The sequence below is a fragment of the Ochotona curzoniae genome, unplaced genomic scaffold, assembly GCF_017591425.1.
Source record: "Ochotona curzoniae isolate NIBS_2020 unplaced genomic scaffold, NIBS_Ocur_1.0 contig_3432, whole genome shotgun sequence".
Taxonomy (NCBI): Eukaryota; Metazoa; Chordata; class Mammalia; order Lagomorpha; family Ochotonidae; genus Ochotona; species Ochotona curzoniae.
In genome coordinates, this window is record NW_024465859.1 from 87,732 (window position 1) to 110,007 (window position 22,276).

The 22,276-nt window shown below is 38.1% G+C and overlaps 1 protein-coding gene across 1 annotated transcript in view; it reads left to right on the forward strand.

Annotated features, from left to right (window-relative positions):
* Positions 1-22,276, forward strand: part of ZDHHC13 (zinc finger DHHC-type palmitoyltransferase 13) — a 51,728-nt gene that overhangs the window by 26,776 nt on the left and 2,676 nt on the right. Inside the window, exons 9-16 of the mRNA XM_040980001.1 lie at positions 1,001-1,134; positions 5,177-5,277; positions 10,579-10,703; positions 11,510-11,572; positions 12,260-12,353; positions 13,578-13,661; positions 17,477-17,634; positions 19,871-19,968. Of these exons, the coding sequence (XP_040835935.1) occupies positions 1,001-1,134; positions 5,177-5,277; positions 10,579-10,703; positions 11,510-11,572; positions 12,260-12,353; positions 13,578-13,661; positions 17,477-17,634; positions 19,871-19,968 (857 nt within the window). The remainder of the gene's footprint in view (positions 1-1,000; positions 1,135-5,176; positions 5,278-10,578; positions 10,704-11,509; positions 11,573-12,259; positions 12,354-13,577; positions 13,662-17,476; positions 17,635-19,870; positions 19,969-22,276) is intronic.

The following is a 22,276-nucleotide window of genomic DNA, read 5'->3' on the forward strand; positions in this document are numbered from 1 at the left end:
TCATCAAAAAACTTGAATTGGAAGCATTTTAAGGATTGGATGTCATTTGAAATTCTCCATCCCCAGATAAGAGAGAATAATGGAAAGTAAAGGACAAAAAAGTTTTTCCTGTGCTGATAAAAAAAGTGCTGCTTGCTTTCAGGTGTCAGATCTTGTCACTAAAGAACTACATCACACAAATGGCAAAATTTATTTGCCAAAATAGACCTGAGTCAATAGTTTATCCTAAGAACATAGTTTATTTACTGTTTAATGTTCATGTGACACAGACTACCCAATTTTTGGAAATCTCTTCTCTGGGTTCTCAAAAACCTCTTTCTCCAGGTTCTCATTTTGCCTCTGATCATTCTTTCCTAGTTACCTTTGGGGATTTAGATTTTCACCCTAACCTTAAAAATTGAGCAAGATTCTGTCCCTTTCTACCTACACAGTTATGTGCCCATGACTTTACCACGTATGTGCTGGCAAATCTCAAGTCTTCTGGAAAGATAGAACTGAGTGTTGTTTGGTTCCCTCCTGCATTTCTCTTGGGTGTCCACGGGTATTTACGGTTCTGACACTGTGGAGTAAGCATGTCTCTCTGGACCTGTTTCTTCCAGCCTTCTTTGACACCCGAGTGGGGTTCCTATATCCATTCGCTCATGAGTCTTGGGTACACTGGTTTTGATGTGGTCCTTTTAGCTTGCTTTCTGATATAAAATGATATTTGAAATAATCTATTTTTCATTTCAGCTATCATTAAAACTTTTGAAAGAAAAATAAAACAATATGTCTTTACAACCTTTTGTAAAACATGCAACTTTTATAAGAAGATTTGCAGGATGTATATTTTCTCAAACCTGAGAATCACCAGTTGGCAACTTTGAAGAAAAAATTTATTAATTTTGCTGTTTTTACTTTTTACTGTATCTTTAGGAAATATTTGTTGTTGTAAGCTAATGGTTGTTAGGTACTTAGAAAGTGACTTCTTGAACTTCTAAAATTCTGAATTTCTTGATAGCTGTTCCTGATGCTGATGCTTTCTGTGATAACCATGTGGACTGTTGGATACATATTGGATCACAGTTCAGACTCATGGCTTTTAAAAGGATGTCTTCTAGTAACATTGTTTTTTCTGACATCTTTGTTTCCAAGGTGTGTATATTAATCTCTGCAAGTATTGTTATTGCATTTCCAGTTTAATTGTTTATTTCTGTTGCTGATTAGCTAAAATCACAGATCTTTATTGAGCTATAAGTATTATTTAGCATAGAACAACATCCTTGGAGTTTGTGGGAGGAGGTGGTGGTAGCCTATTCTTTGGCTGAAAGCAAGGTGTTCAACTATAATTTGATTGAATTGACAGTCGTTGAAAAAATACATACTCTCCCACTTTTTGAATTGTTAGTTTTGATGAATAATGAGGACATTTTTGTAACCATTTTGCTACTTGCTATATCACCCTGAATGGGGAAGATAAGCAATGTCAAGCCTGGTTAGTACTTGGATGAGAAACCATTTTGCTACTTGCTACATTTTTGCAACTTTTTCTTTTCAAAAATTGTTCTTTCCTTTCTAAATCTAAATTGAAAGTTAATCATTTTTGCTCCCTGTGATACTCGGTTACAACAGCCTGGTTAAATTGTGACAATTTATAAAATAGCAAGTGTAGTTTGATTCAATTTTTTCAGGAAAATACTTAATGAATTTCACATATAGTTAATGGTTCAGAATCAGCTGCCTGGATTTTAGTCAAGCTTTAACCATGTAGCAGCCTGACCTTATTTTATTTCTCTGCCTCCGCTTTTTCATGTGTGAAATAAGTATAACTGTGATAGTTGTTTGCCTACTGACAAATACATCTAAATGCTTTGAGCAATGGCTGACACTCGGTCTGTGACATCCCAGTCTCAGCTCTGTCTCTTCCCCATCTCAGTAAAGTGGCATCTGGTTCCTTCTGTGCCTGTGAATCTCATCTTTAGATTAAGATCCTCATTGATTCTTCCCCTTTCAGTTCCCACATCCAGCCGATTGCCCAGGACATCTTTTTCTGCTTGTAGTTGGTCTGCTTTTCCATTTTCACATTGGCAACCTAGACTAATTCTCATAAGTAAACTGGCCATTTTAGCTCTTATCTCTGTAGGATCATTCCCACTTGGTGATCAGGGTGTTCTTTCAGGTGGGTCAGTTTCTATCTTCTTTAGCTCCTGAAAGCTCTCTACTTAAATTATTCCTTTGCTCAAACTGAAATCCGGACTTGTTGCATGTGAGGTATGATGTGTTTCATTGCCTCCTGGCTAACCCAGTCTCTTCCCCCTCTCTGCCTTTCACGGTTTGTTTCCCTGGAACACAACAAGCTCATTCCTTCTTGGCTCTTGTCTGAAGCGCTCTGATACCTTATCTATGCATGGCTGTTGAGATATCATTCGGGCCAGTTCAGATGTCACTTCCCTAGTGAGGCCGTGCCTGACTGATTGTGCTGTATCACTGTTTGATTTTACTCATACTTTACTCATTGTTTTCTGCAATGTGAGGCCCATAAAAGCAGGGAGATTGTCTCTGCTGTTACACATTTGCTTTCACTGAGGGAAAAAAGAAATTTAATGATGCTGATTGATGGAAAAGGATCTCAAAGAAAATGAAGAGTTGCTATCTGCAGGGTGTGATTATGAGTATTTCTGACTCTCCTTTTGCTTGCCAATGTTTTCTGCAATAAGGAGGTGCTGTTTTTGTTGTAAGAGATGGAACGGAGTATTAGAGGAATCTGTGTGTGGTCAACCAGAAACAGGATAATTAATGAGTAATGTGTTAGAATTTAAATGCAAGGTAAAAGCTCAAATCTCTGCAAGATAGAGTAATACCTAATTCAGAAAACTTGTAATTTAGGGATATACATTAATTTTCCATTAATTGGATTGACTGAATCTCTAAATCAGCTGTAAGTGAAGTGCCCTCAATTTTCTCCCTCTAGGCAGGGAGCAAGGGAATGTAGAACCTGCTCACCTGGAACAGGAGAGCCTGATACTTTGTGGGATTTTTGTTGTTGATATTTAATTGAGACAAAAATTATGAGAAAAAGTTACATGAAATCTTGTTTTCATGACAGTTGAGGGCTTCATATTCAATGCTTGGCATACGGGCACTGTTCACATGTTAGTCAATGGCAGTGGCAGCTGTGACTATACTGCTTTTTTTCTCATTTTTTCAATGTCATGTGGGTATGTAGCTACAAAATTGTGCTCTTGTTAGGTTTCAGAAGCAGTTCCTGTTGATTGAGGCTGCCATGTGATGCCTGTCAATAAGCAGGTAGTACTAACGGGCTCTTACAAACGAGGTGGTTCACTGCACTACCTCGTTAAAAAGATCGAATGCTGCTTTTGCCCTCTCCTGGCAGTTTCAGTGGCTCATTTGGCCTATTCTGGAAGCATGCTGAGTGCCTCAAATTTACAATCGCTAGCTCTTCTGAACACAATTTTAATTGTAGTTATGGTTATGATCCCAGTGGCTTTTGAAAAAATACTTAGCACCCACCATCAACCATCACAATCATTTCCTGGTATAAATTTAAAAATACTTCCAAGTAAACTGTATTCATGCATATGATAATATTCAGTGTTCACAGTTTTTTTTTTCCTTTTGAAACTGCAAGTACTAAACATTCTGAGTAAGTTATATATGGGCTTCAAGTTGCTTGTTACCCAAGTAGGATTGCTAATGTTGCTGAGACCAGTGGCACTTTCAACCTTTATGCCTGTTTCTTGTGTTGTATCTACTTCTCCGACTAGTTGCAGGCTGGTTTAAAGTCCTTCAGGTTGCATGTGTCTATGTGTTTCACAAATTTATTGCTAACTTCTGGGAGAAAGCTGGTTAAAGGTGAGGGTAAAATCTCCACATTTTTGCATTTTGGAATATTTAGAAATGTATGCCAAAAATCACCTATGTGTCTCAATAGAAATATAAAATTTCATGAATAAGTTTTTATGGGATCCAGTGTTGTGATTTTTTTGATTAAACCACTACATATGACTCTAGCTTCCCATTTGGGCACTGGTTCAAGTCCTGGGTGTTCCATTTCCTATCCAGATTCCTATAATTGTGCCTGAGAAAGTAACAGAAGATGTCCCACATTCTTGAGACCATGTAGTCAGGTGGACACCTTAGAAGAAGCCGCTGGCTTCAGCCTAGCCCAGACCTGGTTGTTGTGGCCATTTCAAGAATGAACCGCTGGATAAAATATCTCTTTCTTTCTCTCTGTAACTCTATCATTCAAATAAATAAATCTAAAAAATTCAGGTACTGTGAGTGGCATGTGAAAGTTAGAACTAGAACACCTATTTCTTTAGGGTTGTCATTACTTCAGTGTTCTTACGTGTAAAATGGGATGATGATGGTACATATTTATTGCCACAATGAAATTAATGTATATGGAGCCTGGCATGATAGCTTAGTGGCTAAATCCTTGCCTTGCATCAGCCAGGATCCCATATGGCCAATGGTTCTAATCCCAGCTGCTCACTTCCCCTCTAGCTCCTTGCTTGTGGCCTGGGAAGGCAATTGAGGATGGTCTGAGGCCCTGGGACCCTATATCCTATGGGAGACCAGGAAGAAGCTCCTGGCTCTTGGTTTTGTATCGGTTCAGGTCTGGCTGTTGTGGCTGTGTGGGCGATTGAACCAGCATATGGAAGATCTTTCTCTCTGTGTCTCCTCTCTATCTGCCTTTCTAATTTAAAAAATTTTAAAAAGTAAATCTTTTAAAAAAGAAAAGTGATGTATATGGGGAGGGGGTAGGGAAATCCCAGACCCTATGGAATTGAACCATAAAAATAAAAAAAAAATTGGTTTTTGATAGGCATGCTAAAAAGGAGACCCAATTTTTCTGTGAAGCCTTTTTATTGGTGTATGTACTAATGAAGTTTATTTTGTAGTTCTTTATTATTAGTATTATTATTGCGTGCCTCTAGAAGTCACACATTTGTCTACTTATCCCAGATAAACAGAGTTGTCTATTCATTGATCGATGGACAGAAATCAAATAAAATGTAATTATACTCCTCTACACATAAAAAGAAAGTGATGTGTATAAAGCATTTAGTAAGTGAGAACTATTGCTGTTATTATTTAGCAGAGTTTAGAACTAAAATTAATATAAGTCACATTCAGATGTTTACTAATACCTTATGTTTGTGTTTTCTTTTAGGTTCCTGGTCGGATATAAAAACCTTGTGTACTTACCGACAGTCTTTCTCCTAAGTTCCATTTTTTGGATATTTATGACGTGGTTCAACTTGTTCTTTCCTGATATCCTTTAACCTTAAACATAGACTCATTTTGCCTTTTAAAAAAGTGGTAATGCTATTATTGGGAATTTAAGTATTAGAAGAGATCCAAGGAATACAAACAACATTTGCATTCATTTAATAAGTTTAGTTGATGTTTAGTTTTAAAAATTACTTGATTTTGTAAAGAATCTGAGCACAGTTTGTGTTTAGTGTGTTGCTCATAAGAGACAGCTTTTTGTCTTATTTGAACCCACAGTAATTTGTTGAATTGATCTGAAATTTCTTCAGGATTGAGTGGCCTTTTCAGCTTGGTCAGTAGTTTTGATTGATAAATATGCTGGATACTACCTGGCCTTTTAACATCATGGGGGAAAGATGACTTCCTCAGTAACAGTGAAATGGCAGTGATTCTCAGGCCACAGTAAAATTAATTTATCTTGCCACTCAAAATGTATGTGAAACAAAACTTTGATAAGTAGTACTCCTAATGTATGTTTTACCATATTTTGTGTGCTACTTTAACCTGGTCATTTCAAAAAAATAATCAGTATCCACAGAATTCTTACATGACCTGTTGAGTAGAAACTTGTGGGGAAAATGCAGCTCACTTTAGGAGTGATTTGTCACTAGAGGATAAGGGCCAGACCCAAGACCAGCCAGGAATGTATTGTCCTCTTTCAGTTAGCCAAGGCCAGCTACCTGGACATGGAGAGGTAGATACTTACTGGGTTATATCTGTGACTCAAGTTAAATGGGAGGGATTTTCAGTCTTCCCATCTCTTTCTAGATGTCCTTCTCCCCTCCCAAGAACCCTAGAAAAGCATTAAAGCCCTGCTTTTCTTACAGAATTGGGAAAAAGAAATGTGGATAGAAATGTATCTTTAACATGCTTCTTTAACTACCTTTTATTGTTCAGCTGGTTAAAGGCATTTTTAAAAAAAAGAAAACAGTGTTTGTGAGAGTTCATATTCTGACCTCTGGGGTTCTTTTCCTCGGGAATCCGGGGGAATGGAGACTGAGTTCTCTGAGTTTGTTGCATCATGTTTTTGCTTTAATACTGTTCTTCATTTCCAAGTAGTATCTCTTTTTCAGTTGCTTTTAAGTGAATGGGGTATATGTTGTGGAGGTCATTTGACTGTACTGTCCCTCAGTTTTGTCTCATAATTACTGGCTTTTTGATAGATTTTAACGCACTGGCCTTATTCAGGTAACTTACTGAAGGCTTAGACGGTATTATTAGGAGAAAAAAATCTATTAACTTCTAAGTAAGCATTGAGTGCATCAAGCAACCAGTACAGTTTCCACCAGAATCACTTGCAGAGACCCAAAGATCATAAATTCTAGGATGATTGACATGCTACTAAGAAGGGATAGCTGATGTTTTTTACTTATTAACCTATGTGGCAGTGGAGTAAAACAAGGTGTTAAAATTATGTTTTCTGATTGACTTAAATTTTTTAAAGTATTTATTTGAGAGGCAGAAACAAAGAGGGAGGGAGAGAAATAGAAACAACGTAATTTAAAAGAGCTCCTTTTACTGCTGCCTCCCAGGTTGTACCTTGGCAAGAAGGTAGTGGGGAGCCAAACCTAAGTGGCAAACTCGGGTACGGGCCATGTGGGATTTGGCCATCTAAACTGCTAAGCTAAACACCAGCCCCCCTGATGACTTTGTAAAGTCTGAACAACTGCAATTGCTTACATTTTGCATACAAAATAAGAAAGTTCCCTTTTGAGCTATTTAGAATTTGCAATGTCAAAAATTTTTTTAAAATGTAACTCTATTGTTTGAAAATATCAAATAAATGTTAAGCTTAACTACAAACAGCTTGTTGATTGTTAAGACACTATTATATTAAAAAATTGATTTCTAGAACTAAACAGAAGCTTCAGATGTTGAAACTGACCCAATGGAATATTTTACTTATTAGTACAATGTAAATCCAGTGCATTTAGGCACCCATGTGAAGCTGCTGGTTTTGAGAGCATGTGAGTCAGTAGGTGGCATACTTGACCATCAGAATAGTATTTCAAGCTCATTGTTAAACGCTGTTAGAACTGCTCTGTAGATGAATTGAGCTGCTGCACTGCAGAGTCCCATTCTTTCTGGTTAGACTGTCTTCATTTCTGGTTGCCCTGTCTAGATTGAATGGAACTTACGCTCCTGGGGCTACTGACTGATATGGGAAAAGGGACTGGGGTATTTGCAGTAAGAGTGGGATTTTTAGAATCAGGCAGGTTCATCTTGAGTTTAGCTTTTCTTACTAGCTATGTGTCATTGATGAATTATTTAATTTTCACTGAGGCTCAGTGCTTTTGCTTTGGGGGTAGCACTATTGACTAGATAGGAGTGACTATGATATTTTTACTTTTCAAGATGTATTTATTATTTTTATTGGAAAGGCAAATTTACAGAGAGAAGGAGAGACAGAAAGATATCTGTCAGTTCACTCTCCCAGAGCTGAACTGATCCAAACTCAGGACCTAAGAGTGTCCTCCAGGTCACTCATGCAAGTAAATGGTCCCAAGGATTTGGGCCATCCTCCACTGCTTTCCCAGGCTGTAAGCAGGGAGCTGGATGGGAAGTGGAGTAGCCAGGACACTAAATGGCACCCATATGGGATGGCAGCACTTGCAGGCAGAAGATTAGCCATTTGATTTACCCTAATCAACTATGTAAAGATTGTCAAAATATAATTATAAAAAAAAGAGAGAGAGAAAAAAAAGATTAGCCATTTGAGCCATCACGTCAGGCCTTGACTGTATCTTTACAAAACTGGCTCGTATCTATAGTTGGCATCTTATAAACAGTACCTAACTCTTCATTATTAGTCTTATAAATTAAATCATGAAAGGCGTTGTGTTGAAATGAGTTTGAGGGCAGCTCTTTGTCAGCTCCTCAGGTGATTGTTTCTTTGATACCTTTTACTTATGTGTTCAGCAAGTAATATAAGTATATGGCTTTTATGAGGAGAATTGAATGAAAGAAAATAGAACCTTACCCATGAATTTGGAGGTAACATTAAGACAGGCAAGAAACACTATTTGTTGTATTTGTGAATTCATTTTAAGAGCAAGAGCAATAAATAACTTTAAGTCCTGTACTTCAGGGAATCAGCTGTAGAACGCAAAGCATTGTAAAAAAGTGAAAAAAAATGGGAACTTAAATTAAATGCCCAATGTGGCTACTAATGCAATTGTCCAAGAAGCCCACATATTTAGAAATAGTATTATGAGCATTTGAATGTTGAGGTAAAGGACAACAGCAGTTTCACTTGGTCAGTACACACCTGAAATGTATTTACTCTGCTTTTGGATTCTCTTTTAAAAGATTTAATGACTTTGGGGGGGAGGAAATCACAGTCTATATGAAATTGTACCACATAATTCAAAAATTCAAAATAAAAATATAAAAGACTTAATGACAAGATCATAAACAAAACGATAGGACCAGAAAACTCTAGTATGAATAGCCTGATTACTTCCTCCTGGTCCCAGTGTTTGGAAGTCTACCCTTGGAGGCAGTGCCCTGCAGAGAGTAGTTGTTTTGGTTGAATAAAATAACAAGCTTATGTAAATGAGTGCTAAGGAGAGGTATGGCGGGGATTGAAAAGATCAGTGAATGGAAAACAATAGATGGAGGCTATAGATTGGTAACTCTTAGCTCTGTATGAAGAGACTTTAATTGCAAAAGGCTGACCAGACTACAGAGGAGGCTGAGGAGGCTGACAGGCCCATAAATAATAGCTGTCTAAGGTCATGGTGCCCTAAAATTTCTTTCTTAAATTTGGGAAAGTGAGAATTCTTGTCTCTAGGGAGACAGAAAAGACATACTTAGAAGGAGACGGAGAAGGGAAGCAGGATTCTAAAGGCAGTTAGGACCTGGACTTCCCAAAGTGTGGTTTTAGAAGGAAATGAGAGGAAATGAGGAGCGTTTGAGCTCAGTGAGCCACCTAAGAAATGTCATTTTACTTAGACAAGGCCAATCCAGTGATTCCCTAAGGATGTTTTGTAAGTTATTCAGAATAGGAATCCAGAATGGTCAGCTCAGTGTACAGGGTCACCAGAATGCATGTTTGAAGTGTCTGGTGATCACAACTTTGCAGAAAAAGCATATGATTCTTCAGCAGAAATCTTGGCCCTGTGTACTCTTTGGTGGTGTTCATTTTAATCTGTTCTAGAACACTTAATTTGTTAAAACTCAGTTACACCGTTCTTTGGACTCTCTTGAAGATAGGCCTTCATACAGATAAGCTAAACAGAATTTGTTTCTGCCTGTCTGACCAGAGGTAGCTCTATTAGTCTTTATGAGTTATAGCACTTCTCAACATCAATGTGCAAGTATTAAAATACAGAGACTGGTTCTGTAAACCTGGAGTAGAGCATGGAGTTCTGCTTTTCTAACACACTGCCAAGCAAAGCCCTGGCTGCAAGTCCGTGAACACGTTTGAATAGCTAGGGTTTAGTTTAGTTTATGACTGCCATTTCCACTCTGGTGTTTGGCATGGAATCTTTTGGCAACACCTTGGAGGGCAGCTACTGTGTCAATAATAAACTGAGCAATGACAATTGGTTCCATTGGCTCATTGAGTTAGAATTGCACATTCAATTTTCTTTTTCTGGAACAAAGTTTTACTTTTTGTATGAGAAGTTTAGCACAAGAAAGTTTGGGAAAAATTGAAAAGTAGTTATTTATCCTTTTTCCTTTTTTTTTTTCTTAAAATACTTTTTGTCTTATTCTGTCTCCTAATGTCTGCCTTTCTCAAATAGGATATGGTTTGTAATCATTTGCAGGGAGATTAGTTTCTGTTTCCTGATTAACTCACTAATGCAACTACAAGGATTAGTTATTAAAACTTACAGCAGAAAATTCTAATAAGCATTTACCTATAGGTGAGGAAATAATTTTGGTTTTAATCTCTGAACCAGGGTTTGTTTCTTTCAATGATGTTAGAATAACCAGAGAATGTTTTTCTAGAGATACACGGGAGAACCAACCATTATACCAGTAGGGATAAATTTATTTGAATCTTGATTGCTTTCTAGTCTTTAGGATGTTCCTCATAAATTCCATCTATTCCTATTAATATTTAATGTGAGTTTCAACTAATGAGGAAGCATTAATTATTAGCCAACTTGGAGTAAATTCCTGCAGGATTACATCATAGGCTTGAGGCAGCTTTGGGGTAAGGGGTGTGTGTACTTTAGGAACATGGGGATAGAAGCAGAGAAGATAGTTTTGAGACCCCAGTGGTAAGTTCTGTTGATGTTATAATTATGATCTTAGTGGAAGCTTAACAATATTCCTTAACTTGGCTTTAACATTTAGCAGGCACCCCTTTCTATTTCATTTTCATTTTTAGCATTTTAGCCTTTTTGTACTTCTTCTACAAGACTTGGGCAACCGATCCAGGTTTCACTAAGACTTCTGAAGAAGAAAGGAAAGTGGTAAGTTTTCTCTGAAGTGCTACCGATGCCAGTATCTTAAAATACAAGACTACATTCATTCAGACAGAGCTCCATTGATTTTGTCATGGGTGCGTCTCTAATACCTGGCACCTAATAAGTGCAACATAAATATGGAATAATTAAACTAGCTGGATGAAGTTTCTCTGCTGTTACACATTGTTCGTATATGTTTATATAACATTTAGGTGGCTTTGGTCCACCTATAGTCTTTTAAAAATGATGTATGTATAATATAATAGTACTAGCCAGGCTCAGAGGATACCTTCCTCCCTGCTGAAATGTTCCTTTTCTTTCTCAAATACAAAGCTGCAGGAGGATGTGGCACATTTTCCATTGCTCACAAATCTTTGGAAGTGTGTGTTTGGGGGTGGGGAAAGGTGGAGTGTGTGATCATGATCTCTTTGTTACCCAAAGACCGTGTTCTCACAGGACTCACCTGCTGGTTTTGTAACCATCAAGGCTGATGGAGACTAGTGGTTTTAATTTCTTTCTGCTTTACGTGTACATGAGTGCATTTCTCTTTTTCTCTAGAAGATTGTATCTGGGAGGTGTTTGCCATTCATCAGGAGGAGGTGTGGTTTTTAATGAAGTTTAATTTGTTGTCTGTTAGTTGAAAATACAGCCCTGAAAAGCTCTGTGATTTCTAGCACAGAATGACTTAGTGACATGCATTCCAAATTGCCTTTTTAGCTACTTGAGGTTGTAACAAGAGCTGTGAGAAATAGCCACACATAATACAATCTCCAATAAAACGCAATCACAAGGTCAAATTTGATGTCTTTCAGAATATCATCACCCTTGCAGAAAGTGGCTGTCTGGACTTCAGAACATTTTGTACCTCCTGTCTTGTGAGTCGTTTCTGTATAATTTCCTTTCTTATGCTGAAAACAAATTCTTGGTGACACTACTTTGTGTAAGCATTTGTCAAATCTTCATGATGTAGTTATGCATCTTTAGTTTTATGGGTTTTTTTTTTTTTTTTTGCATTCTGTCAGAGCAATATTCTGCCTGAAATATATAGGCAAGTGATACTTAACATCTTTTGAAGTTGCTTATGGTTAAACCTCTGTGAGTTATCTACAATGTGTTTGGTTTTCTTGGCCATATTATGTAGTATTAGAAAAGATGTCAAGTCAGAGACTCTTAGTGACCTAGGAAACCACTAAATGAAACCTCTTGTTTTACACTTGAGAAATTAAAGACTTGAGGGAGCAGGGACTTCCCCCCAGATGACTGACAGAGCCCTAAATATAACTTGGGTTCTTCTTTTTTAGTCCATTGCTTGTTCTGCCTTACAACCTGCTTCTTTTCTCCTTAACCAGGATGGCTCTGCTCTGGAATTAAGATCTTCATTAATGGCCTAATCAGAGTAGACACCTGGAAATAAATATTAATAAGGCATTCTTGAACTTCTAGGTGAATTGACGCTCTGTTTAAGCTTATTTCTGCCAATGCCTTTATGACCTAGGTTTAAAATTTTGCTTGTAATTTAAGAAAGTGGTTTTCACTGAGACCTCTCTTAATTGCCCATTTAGATACGGAAGCCATTAAGGTCACTCCACTGCCATGTGTGCAATTCCTGTGTAGCTCGATATGATCAACACTGCCTGTGGACTGGGCGATGCATAGGTGAGAAATTTTTCAATTGCTGCTGGGTAGGGAAGCATATGTTACATGTGCAGGGTCATCTAAGGCCTCCATTGAGAGTTCGTTCTCTGAAAATGATCTCTGGAATAAGACTTAGAAGATTACTTTTTGATGTTGATAGGGACAATTACTGCATTTTATTTATCTTCAGAGGTTTTAAAATACTTTGACATTCACTATCTAATTTGGTCCTAAACATTATCTATGAAGTTGGTATTCTCTCCATTTTTGAGCTGAGAAAGTATAAAAGGTGAAATTATTTGTTTGAGATCACTTCTGTAGTATTTCCACTACAAATAACATATATATTCTATATTTTTTTATGATGGCCATGTGGTTGTGGATCTTCTTGAGAGAATATACTTTTGTAGTCCTAATGACCAGCAGGGTACCTCCATTCACTCATGTTTCCTTGGTGTGTTTTGATATTCTCTCCTGTTCCTAGAGAACAGGTGGCCTGATGAGTCATGGGGTCCCAAGCTTTATGGACTGAATCCCACCATGGATGTTAGAGGATAAATGTGCCTGGCAGCACAGTTGGCAGTGAGAAAGTAATAGCAGTAAGCCTTTGTTTTTATCACACTGTATTTAACAATATTTTTACTTGTGCTTTGCTGCTTACAGAGAAGGTGGGACCAGATGTTTTAGCTAAGGAGCATGTGTTACCATTGAAACATTCCCCTCCCTCACTTTAAGAAAAGCAGCACATGGCACTGAAGGGTCTCAGCCTCCTGGCACCTTCATGCTTCCTTTGCTTCTGCTCCCTGCTGATTACCCCTTTGTCCAGTCATGTACAATGAGTACGTTTCCTGCTTTTCAGATTTGGTTTCTGTTCCCCTTCTCTGACTTTGATGCTTCAGAAATTGTGTAAAAGTGTCATATCAAAGGAAGAAGATGCAGAATCTTGCCCATTCCCCTCCCTCCAATACTGACTAGGTCAGACAAGAGATTTTCTTAGTTAATTATGGTCTGTTCAAAGAATTGCCATTTTAAGATGAGTACTGAATGAATATTCAGTAAACAAAAGCAGCCAACTATGATTTACGGAACTATTTGATTTGAGTGTACTCGTCTTCAGAAGCAAAGCAGCAACTTGGGTTCTGGTTTATTTTTGGTGAAGGTTTTTGATAGCATTATGGTTACCAAAGTCTTCCCTAGAGAATAATTGTAAGGTAGCACTAAGTTTGTTCTTTCTCTTTGTTTTAGGTTTTGGCAACCATCACTATTACATATTCTTCTTGCTTTTCCTTTCCGTAGTGTGTGACTGGATTATATATGGATCTTTTGTGTGTAAGTATATGTTTTCCTCACAATAAGATCATGTACCCACACCCAACTCTCCATTTTTCTTGTAAAACCTCATTCATAAGCCAAACTCATAAGGAAAATGAAGCAGATACCTCTAAGACTCTTCTGGCCTCAGGAAGCTGCAGAAAATGCTCCTAAGAGGTTCATTTTCAGTCTTGGGGAGAGAACCTGAGACGTTCAAAATAGAAAGTCACTCAGGACAAGTACAGAGTCTCTTAGTGAAGAGGAAAGGTCAGCTGCTTATGAGCAAAGTAAGAGGTGGCAGGTGAAAAAAAACAAGGAAGAAGGGAAGGTGGGTGGTGGAAAGGTTGGGGCTGAACAGTCACAGTACACAAAGGATGACAGCTCAGAAAGCTCCTATAATTTAATGAAGTGTCAGGTCAGATTCCTGATGGGAAAACTGCAACAATTAAAAGGTTGGAAAAAAGAATTTGGAAAAGATGTATCTTTGAGTAGCTATTTTAAAGCAAGCCTAGGGGTCTCCTACAGGGAGCAACAAATAGCTGTTCCAAGGTGATGACTGAGAACAAGGAAGTGAATTGTAGAAAAGATGACATTTGTTCAGCTACTAAAAACTGTGTGACTATACTTTAGATCTTCGAGGTTCTGTTTGGAAAAGCATATAGTACTCACGGTTTCTTTATTTGGGCTGTAGCTGTTCATGTTGAAGGCTTAGACGCTTAACACAAACATGTCATTTGTGACCTGTTTCTATTCACCTCTGTTCATATCTGTGCTCCTTTTGTACTGGGATTGAAATCTGTGAATCAGAAAAATATTAGGAAATTTTTTCTTAATTATTTTTCATATATTCTTCTTCCTTTTAGCAGCCCCACTAGTGCCTGTCTGTCTCTTTCTGCCTCCCTCTGCTACTCCTTCACTATCTCCTCCTTCTCACCTGACCCCTTTTTTGGTTCTCTTAGCTTAAATTTTGTGTAAGGGAAAGTGATCTAGAGGTTGAGATGCCCACACCCCACATTGAAATACCGGGGCTCAATACCCAGTTGTAGCTCCTGACCTCAACTTCCTGCTATTGTTTGCCCTGGGAGGCAGCAGGAAACATCTCAGAAGCTTGGGTTCCTTCCATCCCTGTAGGAGAGCTGGACTGAGTTCAGGAACTCCTGGCTTAAGTCATGCCTAGTCCTGGACCACCATGGCCATTTAAAAATTAGGGAGCCCTTTCTTGTTCTCTCTGTCTCTGTCTCTGACTCACTTTCTCTTTCTCTCTTTGTTGAAAGATAATTCCTTTTTGTGTTCATCCTCCAGTATCAGTTTCCTTCCCTATGGACTTTGTTTTTGTTTCATTTGGGGGTTTATGCTCAGCGATTGTTTATTAGTATCTGTGTGAAATGGTTATTTTGCCAAGGAGAAGATATGGTGAAGCCTCAGTTTCCTTGTAATACCCTTTCCCACCTGACACTTTGGGTGTTTCTAAGCACTAGGAACTGCTTTTGCAGCTGAATCTGTCATCACCCAAATCAATTTATCAGAACTGAGCTCAGTTATTGTCAGAGGCCATGAGTAACCTTGAGCACTGGAGTTTCAAAACCTCAGAGTATATCTTACAATATAAGAAATAAAGGATTTTATGACATTGCTTCCTTTTGTTGAGACAGCTGCCTGTTTAAGGCCCAACAATAACATTCATTCCTGGAAAACCTGAGTTGGCCCATGGGCCAACTTTTTTCTTGGAATTGGTCCTGCAGGAGAGGAGCCAAATTTTACTCCACTAGTCTCCTGCCTTCTCACTCCTCACTAAAAATAGTCCCTTTTGTTTGCTGTCTGTGTTCAGCATAAGACTGTATTGATAAGGATAAAAGCGTTTTTCCATTACATTCAGCCTTTTTTTTTATGACACACATTAGTTCTTACCTTCTCTGTCTTTTCCCTGGCTCTGAACCAATTTTCACGTTATGTTTTGTTTCTTAGAAACCTTACATAGACTTACACTTGTATAGACTAATTGAGCATATTTGGTTGCATTTAGTCCATTTGTATTCTAACAATAAGAGTAATTCTTTAGACTAATTGAGTGTATGGTATCGTTTGTCCTTATTTCACCAACAGGAAACATGAGGTCATGCTCCTTTCTTAAATGAGGCCTCACTGTTATCCCTTCTTCAATTACCATTAGTGCTATTGTCATTTGAGTCCTACTGTAAGCCTCCTTCCTCGTGTAGTTTAGTAGAATACTTCTGCCTCTCTGTAGATCTTCCCATTCCTGTCATTTTTTGTGATGTGACTCAGAAAGTATCAGTGTATTGGAAGTTATAGAGAGAAAGGTTTTAAAGCAGTATCAAGAAGAACTTCTCAGCTATCAGAACTGTCTAAAGATGAAAACAATTGTCTTGGAACAGTATAAGTTCACATTCACTAGCCATTGACTACCTGATAAGAATATATTAACATAAATCAGAGTGTTATATTGTGTAGGATAATGTGCATGACCATTTACAGCTGAATTTTACATAATAAATCTTGAATCAGTACTTTAGTCTTAGATTATACTGTGTTATTGAAAAGATTTCCAAGAGAAAGTATGGAAAATCTATAACCAGAAAGAAAGATATTCTTTCCTACTCAACTTCTATCTTCTCCACTTGCTGTAGGAAATTAGATATTTTTAAAATATCAGGTGCATAGGATGCATCTTTTTTTGCCATCCTAATGAGAGGCTCTAAAGAGAATGTAATTTCCCTTTACCTGTTACCTTGTTTATTAACTCTGTGATGATGGTTCTTGGAATACTTCTGGCATATGTTCATGAAAAATGATTGGGAATCCGATGAGAGTCAGGAAAAAAAAAGTGCTTTTTAGGACAAAGATAGACAGCTAATAGTAAACTATAGATTCATTTCTTTTTGTCCTGGCCTTTTAGTGGTGCTGTCAGAAATACCTAAAGTTACTTTTCAGATTGTCAGAAACCTTTATGAAGCTTCAAGATGCAAAGTTAAAAGATTCTCATTTCAGATATGGTTCATCATTTATGCATGATTATGGTACCTGCAAAAGTCATTAAATTAACACAACCTTGAAATTTGGTTCCTTGTTTCTGTTGATTCTTTTCTGTGATTCTGTCGCCCACCGCTCTGGGTTGCATGGGATAGAGGGTCAAAATAATGAGTCAATAGTGAAGAACCCTCTTTTAATTAGCATGTAAAAGTTCTTACAGGAGAAACTGAGGAGTAACTGTTCGAATATTGCTCTGTATTTCTGTCCTGCATTTATCTTTCTTGTAAAGTCCCTTTAACCGACCTTTCTCTTTCTGTTGGAGTAGTTTTGGTGCTAATGCAGAAACACACCTATGCCCAGTCTTGCATGCACTTAGATTCTGTTCTGTTGGTATCTTGGTACTTACAAGATCTTGTAACCAAAACAGTGGCCTCTTCATTGAACTTTTAAATAAAAAATTATGTTCAGTCTTGTAATAGATGCTTAACTTGCTTTAACATGGACAACATAGAAAATAATCATTCTCAGTTGTCAAGTCTTGGAACAGTTTTGGTCAGGGCATTTTATGCTGAAGATGCTGGTTTTAATGAAAGAATTACAGAGCTTTTTCTTTCAGTCCTTCATTGTCAGCTGCTCGTATGGTGTGATCATAGCTTTTGTTAACATCAAGTCATCGTTCCCCAATCTGGTATTTAGAGAATGAATTTTGAAAGTTGAAGTCTGATCTGTGCCATTGTGTCTTTCTTGTTTTAAGTAGAACTTCTGCAGTTAAATTTACTAGAAGAGTGTTCTCTAGTCTGTTGTCATTTTAACAATGGGTTCCTCTTCACTTTTTAAATTTATAGATTGGTCAAATCATTGTGCCACAACATTCAAAGAAGATGGACTATGGACCTACCTCAGTCAGATTGTTGCCTGTTCTCCTTGGGTTGTATATATCTTCATGCTAGCAGCTTTCCATTTCTCGTGGTCAACATTCTTATTAGTAAATCAACTCTTTCAGGTATTTTTTTAAATTTTTATTTTAATTTTTGAATTTTATCATACAGTTCTGTATAATCTGGGATTCCCCTCCCTTCAGTTCCCGCCCACCGACTGATTTTTTCCATATTGTCACAAAAGCACATTTCTTCATAAGGAGTTGCAAGTCTGTCAGTCTGCTATTTAAGTGTGCCCTGACATTGCTAGTACAGACAAAGTCAGACAGTCCAGCATCCCATTGTCTATCTTTCAGATATTTATTTCTCTTCATATAACACCCTTGAGGAACACTTAATTAGTTGTGGTGAAGTAGAAAGACATTGATTGAAAATCAAAACACTCCAATTCTAGTTCTGCCTGTCTCTTTCTTTGAAGGTCATGTCATTTTACCTCTCCTAATTTCCATTTCTTTGTCTGTGACAAAGCATGGCCTACAGATTAATAAATTGTTAGAGATGGATGGAGGAATTACCCAATGGGGTCTCTTTGTTTTACACTTACAGATATAGGGAGGTGAATTTCTCAGGTTCACCCCATGAGTGGCAAAATCCGACCTGGAAACTCAGGTCTTCAGACTGTCTCATTCTGGGATTTTTACATCATGCAATTACATTAGAGTATGTGAAAGTGTGATACAAAGTGTAAAGCATCATGTAGATGTGAGATGGTTTTTTTCCCTTAGTTTAGGTGTGGGAAAAAAGAAAGATCCATCACTGGTCAGTGGACATGGTAATTACATTTTTGGAGAAGGTCATGGCCATTAGAAAGTTCAACCTCGGGGCAGTAGTCACTGTCAGTATTTTATGAAGTGTCTGTCCCTTCCTCGCTTCCTTCCTCCAGGACCTAATGTAATCTTCACCTTTGCTTTGGCCTGTCCACATAGAGTAGGCAGCAGTCATCAGCCTGATCCAATTACTTCAGGTCTTTGAACATTTATCTGAATCTCTTCAACCCTAAGGCAGCAACAGACTCAGGCAATGAAAATGGATATTAGTATCAATGACTAATTAATACTATCATTTATAACACCTAATATTTATATGTGCTTTACATTTTCCAATGCACTTCCTGTCTGTTTCCTCACAAGCAGAGATACTATTCTTTGTTTAATGTCCATAGACCCCAGTGGAGGTGGAGTTATAAGTAGAACCTAAGATTTCAAGTGTCAATTCTAAATTTCTCCTCTTTTCTGCTCTCTTAGAACAAGTAAATAGTATGGGAGACTATAATATTCTTAACTGTCAAAAGAAGGGTACATATTTTTTTTCTTTCTAGCAAGAAAATGAACTAAGGATTTCACACAGTTTTCAAAAAATAAGAAGTCAGAGCGTTTGTTTTCCTAATTAACAAAAAGTCTGGCTCTTCGAAAGTTTACAACTTCTGAGCTTTCTAGGTAGATACAGTTTTAACTATGGTAAGTCAAACTGAGGCTGTAGACCACAGCATGGGCTCTGTTCTCATACTTCCCAAGGTATCAGTCTCAGCTCTTCCTCGGTAAGCTGTGTGGCTTTAGATCAGTTGTCCTGCCTCTCTAAAGCTCTTCACTAAATATTTAAATATATTATCTTGAATCTTTAAACAGTGTGAAGATAGTGTAATGAGCTCTGTTTAGTGGGAACAAAACTTGATGTTATTTTAATTATTTGAAAGTTTTAAAGTCACCTTAAATCTTAATTTTCCTCTAGATTTATGGTATTTATTGATTTCAAAGTCCCTTTAAATCTTGTTTTTTCCAAATTAGTGGATTTTAATGTTCTTCAGATTAACTTTTTTTTTTTTTTAGTCATTTTCATGATCATTTCAAAGAGTTGTAAAGAACATACAAGTTGAGACAATTGTACTAATTTCAGTTACATCCTTTTATTCATCTGGAATGTGTTAATGTAAACATGACCATAAACCTTGGCTTAAAAAATTGTTATTTCACAGTTGAAAGTTAGTGCTTAGCACTTTCCTTGTGGGTAGTAAAAATCTGATGATGGGGATGGAGGCAGAAGGGATGCCCAGATTATAGGTGTATGTGAGTGGTCTTCAAAAAACTTGTCATGGGAAATAGTATTTTAAAACTGCATGAATTTCAAAATGTTTTACACAAAAATAAACTTAGGTTTTAATTCCATTTCTTCATGAACTTTCTGTGTAGCTTACACTCCCTTCTGGGGAGTAATAAGTGTTTGCTGGTGTCATGTGATGATGTTGCTAAGGATGATGAGTTGCAATATGGTCTTTTTCTTGCACTTTCGAATATCCCTTTTCAGATTGCTTTCCTGGGCCTGACTTCCCATGAGAGAATAAGCCTGCTAAAGCAAAGCAGGCACATGAAGCAGACCTTGTCCCTCCGGAAGACACCATACAAGTAAGCGACATCTCTCCTAGCTACTAAGTGTGGTGGAAGATCCCTAGCCACTGGTTTCCCGAGCTAGTGACACTGCTCATAACCATACCATTCTTACCTAACTTGGTGTTTGTTGCAAGTGAGTGCCCTTTCATAAGCTTTACTGACAGGGTTAAGTTGTAAGATCATGAGCCCCAAAGTGGTAACAATTTAGGATTTGGTCTGCTGGATTCAGCACAAACAGTAAGTGACTTTGAAGTTTTGCCAAGATAAAGAATCTGTCCACTCAGGCAGCATGGTCACAAGGTTTTGTGTAACTGGTTTGGAGTCAGTGTGAGATAACTGAGCATGTGATTGAGGAAGCCAGCCGCAAGGCTATCTGAAGGAAGCGTTAGATTCTGTGCTTTGCCAAGATTTCCAACCTGGTTTTGCATCACGCTCTGTTTAGTATGCCCACCTGTGTCAGAAAGAAGCTGGTTTTTCAGGTTTGGCTAAGTTCCACCTGGAGCTTTGGTTGTAAGAAAACCTGTCCTGAATTGACAGTGACTGTTTGAAGGAAGGCTGTCACCTTGTGTTCAGAAAGATCAGCCTGTGAAGCTTATCTCCCTGCCACCTCTATCAGGGTCTTCAAGGTTAAGTAAGAGTGCTGCAGACGTGGCCCATATCCCTTAAAGGATTTGAACATTCACTGTATATCTCATGAGCAGTCTATTTTAAAGTTTACTCTTAGTACCAGATGAAACTGTTATACTGTTAGACAAGGGAATTGGAGACTGGGCTGTGATACAGTGTGTATTCAGGGGTGAAGATTTGGCTTAATTGGGAAGATGTGACTGAAGCCTTGGGAGTGGTGTAAAGCTTGTGATGATTATTTTAGACTGGAAGTGAAAATAAAATTCCCTCCTTGGGGATTTATCTAGAGAAATATTTACTCACAGAAGTATGAAACCTTGTGATGGAGGTAGAATTTTTAGCTGTCTTGTGTCAGGGTTTGATGAAGATACAAAGATCACATCCAGGAAAGGAGTCTTATGTAGAAGGCCAAAACTGTGAGAGAGGGGCTTGTTGGCCGGGCAACAGCAGAATGAGCTCGAGGAGCTGCTTAGCATCTAGCTTCCAAAATCCTGCCCTAACTATAAGATAGTACTTGTTTGTCTTGCTGTAGGTTGCTGTTACTCAGTAGCTAGCTTGTCAGCTGGGCCCTGTCATTCCCAGCATGTCTCTCCACTGCCTCCTTATCAGCTCTTCCCAGCCCTCTTCCCAGGCAGCTGGTTTCTGAGGAGTGCTGGTCTGGCACTGACAGTGCAGTCATCCTGACGCAGAGCACAGTCATCCAGACAGCAACACAGCCATCCTTCTGCACAGATGCACTAGGGCATTGGATCATCGGGTCAGCACCGAAAGATACAGCATATGCATAAAAATATGCACTCCTGTAGCTGGAATAGATGATAGCACATCTGGAATTTGAGGGAGAACAAGCAATGCAGAAGACAGTCGCAATGAGGAACGCTCCGGTGTGAATGTGGGTGCTGGCTCTGCTTTGAAAATTGGTGGGAATTGGAAGGATAAAGAGAATACCTGAGGTGCAGGTGAAACAACATAGGTTCTAGATACACACAGGCATGATCGGGGAAAAATAGACCCAGGAGTAGCTTGGGCCACGAGGTTTATAAACATGAATTTGGGAAACTAAAACCTGAGAAATTCACTGTACAGAAACAGGAAATTCACTGTGTTGGATCTGAGCTTCTGGGCATGTGAATAAAAGGTTTTGATGAGGGGAGATAAGATGCTATGAATTTATAATATTTTTAAAGACTAGATAGTCTTTGTTTTTTGGTTTTTTTTTTTTTTACTGTCTTTTTTTTTATTAACATGGTATTATGTGAAACAGTTTTATAAGCACTGGGGAGTCTCCCCGCCCCTCCCACACCCCTCCTCCCATAGTGGATTGCTCCATCTTGCTGCATAACCACAGTTCAAGTTCAGTTGAAATTCCTTCATTGTGAGCATGTACCTAGCATAAAGTCCAGCGTCTTATTGTCCAGATAAGTTCAGTGGCCTTTTGGGGAGATCTTCTCTGGTCTGAAGGTAGAGCTAACAGAGTAAAGTTCCGGTCAGTTAAAACCCCCAACAAAACATCAGCGTCGATATACAATGTTATGGGATTAATTGGTATAGTGTTGAGTGAACAATATGTTAAAAAAAAAAGTTCAATTCTTCCACACCTCTGGGTTTAGACAGTATCAGTGACAGGTTCAAAAAGTAACAATCAACCAAGCATAAATTACAGGTTAAATCCAGGCAAACATTAGATGTCTGACAT